Genomic DNA, 5,284 nt, shown 5'->3' with positions numbered 1-5,284 from the left:
GGTTTATGACTGTAACTCACGAACTGGGGGGGAGGTGCGTAATTCAGCCACAACAGGGAAGTAAGTGCTGGGGACAGGGTGGGAGAAGCCTCCAGCAGAAGCACCGTTGGTTTCTCGGGCTGAGTGGACAGCCTGTGGGCAGGCCCTGGCGGGAGGGGTGTCCAGGGGCCCGTGGACGGATTCGGGACTTGTCTCCCAGGGAACAGTTTGCAAAGCGCACTGTAGCACCACCAACCGTGGCAACTGACTTGGGAAGCGCACGAACACGTGCGATTTTGTTGTGGGTTTATTTCAATGAGTAGGGAGAAAATGTAATTGGCACCATGGACTCATTGATGTTTTCTTCGTGAAGAGAACATAAATAAACTCGGTAATTTTTAAAAGTGAACTTATTTTAAGAAAATTATTAATAGCACAGATCCTACACGGACACGAAAATCCACACCCATGTGGTAAAAATCCACGCGGGGGTGGTATCTGAATGACATTAGTCCGGGAAGCTGTTTGCTATGGACCGAATGTCTGTGTCTCCCCGAAATTCATGCTGATGTGATGCCATCTGGAGGTGGGGCCTTTGGGAGCTGATGAGGGTTGGACGAGATCATGGGGTGGAGCCCCCATGATGGGATTAGTGACCCCAGGAGAAGAAACACCAGAGACGTGGCTCCCTCTGCACCAAGTGAGGTCGCAGCAACAAGAGGCCACGCGTGAGCCAGGAGGAGCCTCTCCCGCCCCGGGACCAGCCGTGCTGGCTCCCTGATCTCAGACTTCCAGTCTCCAGAACTGCGAGAAATTCATTTTCCTTGTTTAAACCTGCCAGTCTGTGGTACTGTGGTGCGGAGGCCGGCACAGGCCAAGACACTGCTCTCATGTCCAATTTTAAGTAGATTTGCCTTCTTAAAAGATGGATCTGGCCACGTGGAGGAAGGGGATGCGGAGGGTGCGCAGGTGAGAGACAGTCAGGCTATGTCCCTCGTGTCGTCCAGGTGAAGGGCCCCGCCAGAGTGGGCTGCCCACGCAGAGCCAGCTGCACGTCGGACGTGGGTCTTCCTCGGAGCCCTCACCCCTCACCGGGCATCACACAAAGCGTCTCACCAGTCCCACGCGGTTCCCTAGCGTGGCTCATAGTCTGGGTTCTACCTTCTCCAATCTCATCTCCGGTGGCTCAGCGTTGACTGTGTCCTCCTCCGAGTGTGAAAACAGCCCTACTGATGTCTCTGCAGTGTGTGGGCACTTCTGTGCACCTCTGACCGGGGCAGGCCTGCACCTGAGCCCTGCCCCATTGGAGCAATTCCTCACACAATGCAGTCCTCAGTACAGAGGGGTTTTGTTGTATCTCATTTGATACATTGAGTTTTGAGTCTTTCTCCTTCCATGTATCTGAATCATATCTTCAAATACCAAAGTTTGCTTACATTAAAGAAAAAGATGACTATTCAAAAACATTGTTCAGGGGTGTCAGGGTGGCTCAGTCGGTGAAGCATCTGCCTTCAGTTCGGGTCATGATCCCAGGGTCCTGGGATCAAGTCCCGCGTTGGGCTCCCTGCTCAGCGGGGAGCCTACCTCTCCCTCTGCCTGCCACTCCCCCTGCTTGTGCTCTCTCTCTCACAAATAAATAAAATCTTTAAAAACAAACAAACATCGTTCAGTGAGACTTGTTCAAGCATGGTAAAGCAGGTGTACTTGGGAACTATGGCAGTGGGAGTGGGAACCCCAGTTTTCCTTGCGCTGGGCAGAGAGGTCGGACTGGGCTCCAAGTATGGCATGAGCACCCTGGGTGGGCGAGTGAGGGTGTCCTGTTACTAAGACAAAACATCACGGCCAGCGAACCAGCTAGTTCTGGCTAGACCAACCCAGCAGGATTCTTGCTGAAGGCAGGCAGGAGGGAGCTGACATCACCTGGGAGAGCCTGGCGGGTGAGGAACTTGATCAGGTATCAAGGACGATCAGGTATGGGGGATGGGAATTGTAACTAAACCAAGTTAGCAAGAGTCTTGCTAAAAGTGCATGACGCAGAGACAAACACCCAAGTCCAAAAGTCTAAGCCTAGCTGAAATTCGGGGGAGCCTGAGCAGAGTTCGGTCAAGGAGATAATGTTTTGTCACATATTTATGGTTGTTTTGTCAAACAAATCGAAGCACGTGAGTAGTGAATCTAGTTTCCCCCCACTTCCCCCAGAGCATTTTAGAAACAAGAATCCCAAAGAAAATCTGTAATTGGTAATAATGATGAGTTGGGCAGAGCTTGGGACCAACCAACTAGAACACGGGCATTTGGAAGCCCTTATAATTCTCATACCCACAATTATCACGCAGGCTGTCTTAGGGACCCATCCTCAAAACTACGGTGATCTATTTCAGCTACTTAAGTATGTACACAGTCCTAGTAACTCTGAAAACCAGAAAGTCATGGCATTCTGTGTATGGTGCCACTCTAACCTACTTTATTTTCCTAGGCCTTAAGGCTCTTAACACAAAATAAATTCCAAGGTTAAAAAAGTCTAACTGGTTTGGAAACTAGGTCTGGCTATCATTCTCAGCTCTGCCCCAGGCACCCGGTTTGTCCTTGTGCGAGTGCTCAGTTCTCTGTGCCTCAGTTTTGTCAACCACAGCGGGCACAGTAAGGAGGAGTAGTCCCTCCCCCTCGATATTACAGATGACAAGGCACGCTCAGGTGCTTTGCAAAATGGGGTGCCTCTTTCCCAGGAAGGACGGAAGTCATTATCAGGGTATACACCTTACAGAGATAATTAGATTAGAATCATCATGGTCTATGCAAAGAAAAATGGCTGGCTTCTGGAGTGGAGCAAGCTCGCCATGAGTTTACAGCACAGCTCTACCCTTCTCGTCCAAACAAAAAAAGTAGTATTGCTTCAACTATTGAAATACTCTTTCTTGCCTCACCTAATAGACTAGAACCCCCTGAGAGAAGACAGAGTCTCTCTCATTCACACTCTCATGCATTAGTCATTGCTGCCTGAATTGACTACTTGCTGCTTTTCCCAGCTTACTGTGTCTGAAGCACCTTCCCAAGTGAGGCATTCGCATCATCATCAATGCGACCATTGTATGAATAGAGGACTGTGCTGGATCTTGACACCGCAAATTAACAATTTCCCTGTTAGGCATCAGGCGCTCAATTTCTTCTTTTATTAGCTAATGCTGTCAGGTGGCACCATTGTTTTCCCAGACCTCTGGTTCCCTGTTTAAAGTTGAATTACTGGGATTCCGAATTCTGTGAAAGAAAAAAGGAAAGCAATATATACAAGGAAAAAGAATATATACAAATGAAACCATATGGTAAGAAAAGTACTATAAGGATACCCATAAACGTTGATAGTGGTTATTCCTCCATAGTAAATTATTAATTATCACGTATTACTCATAATCAGAAGAAAATCTGTTGAGAAAACTGAATCTTGGTCGTTGACCGAGGATTTTCCAGGGTTTTGCTGGCTGCTCCTGCGGCTTGCCCGACAGACAGGCGCCTCATGAGGACGGAGCCCGGAGGGGACTCGGGCCTGGCCGGCCGTGTTCCCGCGGGCTGGTCGGGACACTGCGCCGCTGGGGTCTGGACGGGGCACGCGGCCGAGAGCCCGCCCCACCCGCCGGGCCCGGGGTCCGCCTCTGCGGCTCCCGGCTCCCGGCTCCCGGAGCTCCCCCGGCCCCCGCCCGCCTCCTGCCCCGGGCCCCGCCTCCTATTCGGGCCCCGCCTCCTGCTCGGGATCCCTGCTCCTGCTCCTGGCGTCCGCCGCATCTCCGCCCCGCTAGGCCCGCTCCCTGGCCCAGGCCCCGCCTCCTGCTCCAAGAGCCGGGCCCAGCCCTCTTCCCGCTAGGCCCCGCCTCTGGCCCAAGCCCCGCCCCCGGCTCCCCTGGCCCAGACCCCGCCCCCCGCCCCCTGCCGGCCTGCTCCTCCAGGCGCGGGCCCCAGCCCTGGCCCCGCCCCCCGGCGCTCCAGGCCCCGCCTCCAGCCCCGGCGTTCGCGGGCGCCGGCCTCAGACCTGCCCGTGGCAGGCCCCGCCCCCGCCCCGCCCCCTGTGCGCGCTCTGCTCGGCTCCGCTCTGCAGCCGGCGGGACGCGGCGGTGGCACTCGCTCTCCTTTGTGCTCGGGCGGCGGCCTCTCGGGTCCTCACCGCGCGTCCTCTCGGTCGGCTAGCCCGCGCTCTCCGGTGACAGACCATGTCGGCGGCAGGAGCGGGCGCAGGCGTGGAGGCGGGCTTCTCCAGCGAGGAGCTGCTGTCGCTCCGCTTCCCGCTGCACCGCGCCTGCCGCGACGGGGACCTGGCCGCGCTCTGTTCGCTGTTGCAGCAGACGCCGCGGGCCCACCTGGCCGCCGAGGACTCCTTCTACGGCTGGACGCCCGTACACTGGGCCGCGCACTTCGGCAAGGTGGGCGCGGGCGCTTTAAGGCGCCATTTTCCGCGGCTTTCCCGTGGTGGGCCGGGGAGGGTGGGGGCTGAGGCGCGGGGGGCGGGGGGCGCGGGGCGTGCCGGGAGCGCGGGGCGGAAGCGGGGTCGGAGGCCCTGGCGCCCCGAGCGAGGGGTCCGGGGCGCATGTGCGGCGGCGCGGGCAGCCGGGGAGCCCCGTGGGGGGCGCGGGGCCTGCCGGGAGCGCGGGGCGGAAGCGGGCCCGACGGCGACGGCGCCTCGAGGGACCCCGGGGCGCATGTGCGGCGGCCCAAGTTTCAAACGGCGCCGGCTTCGCGGGCGCGCCGCCTCTAGCGGAGGCAGTTGGCGCCTGCGGCGGGCCGGGCTCCCGGGGCGGAGGCGCGGCCCCTCCGGGTGGCCGCGGTCCTGCGAGGCCGGGAGCCGCGGGCGGGGGCGCGGCCGCGGGCTCGTGTCCGCAGCACGGTGACTGGCCGCCGGAGTCAGGGTCGCCCTCCTGAGCGGGTGGGTCCCTTGTCCACCGCGTCTTAGGAATGCTGGGTATCTGGGAAGGACGGGACGCCACCGTCCATTCCCCGAGGATTCGGGGACGCGTTCCTCGTCCTAGAACGCGGTCTCGGCCGCATTTCGCAGCTGACATTGTGGCTCTGCTTTGTGGAATTGAACAGCGTTCTCCCTGGGAAACGGTGCGGCCGCGGCGGGGGGAAAGAAGGGGTCTCGCAGAGCCTGCTGCCGTGTCTCTCCAGGCACAGGCTGCTCTCGCTGCGGCTGCATTCGGCATGGTCGGTGCTGCCGTGTGTCTCGGGAAGCGTGCACGCTTCGTACAGTGCTAGAGTCCCATTCGTGCCAATGGAGGCCGTGGCAGGGAGGCGGGACGGCGGGGCCACCGGAACCGCTCTC

The 5,284-nt window shown here is 58.3% G+C and overlaps 1 protein-coding gene and 1 long non-coding RNA gene across 2 annotated transcripts in view; one reads left to right on the top strand and one right to left on the bottom strand.

The window, feature by feature from the left end:
• Nucleotides 1–1,570: 1,570 nt before the first annotated feature.
• LOC103657537 lies at nt 1,571–3,617 on the bottom strand. Its single transcript, XR_566875.2, has 3 exons — nt 3,324–3,617; nt 3,011–3,234; nt 1,571–1,909 (listed from the first exon to the last, which is right to left on the bottom strand). It is a non-coding gene; the product is annotated as an uncharacterized LOC103657537 (long non-coding RNA).
• A 418-nt stretch (nt 3,618–4,035) lies between these two features.
• ANKRD10 (ankyrin repeat domain 10) overlaps nt 4,036–5,284 on the top strand; it is a 32,434-nt gene continuing 31,185 nt past the window's right edge. Inside the window, exon 1 of the mRNA XM_040624658.1 lies at nt 4,036–4,388. Within this exon, the coding sequence (XP_040480592.1) occupies nt 4,179–4,388 (210 nt within the window). The 5' untranslated portion in view covers nt 4,036–4,178. The remainder of the gene's footprint in view (nt 4,389–5,284) is intronic.

The sequence above is a fragment of the Ursus maritimus genome, unplaced genomic scaffold (genome assembly GCF_017311325.1).
Source record: "Ursus maritimus isolate PB19 unplaced genomic scaffold, ASM1731132v1 scaffold_10, whole genome shotgun sequence".
Lineage (NCBI taxonomy): Eukaryota > Metazoa > Chordata > Mammalia > Carnivora > Ursidae > Ursus > Ursus maritimus.
Note: the sequence above shows the minus strand (reverse complement) of the source record. Positions and strands in the feature narration are given on the sequence as shown.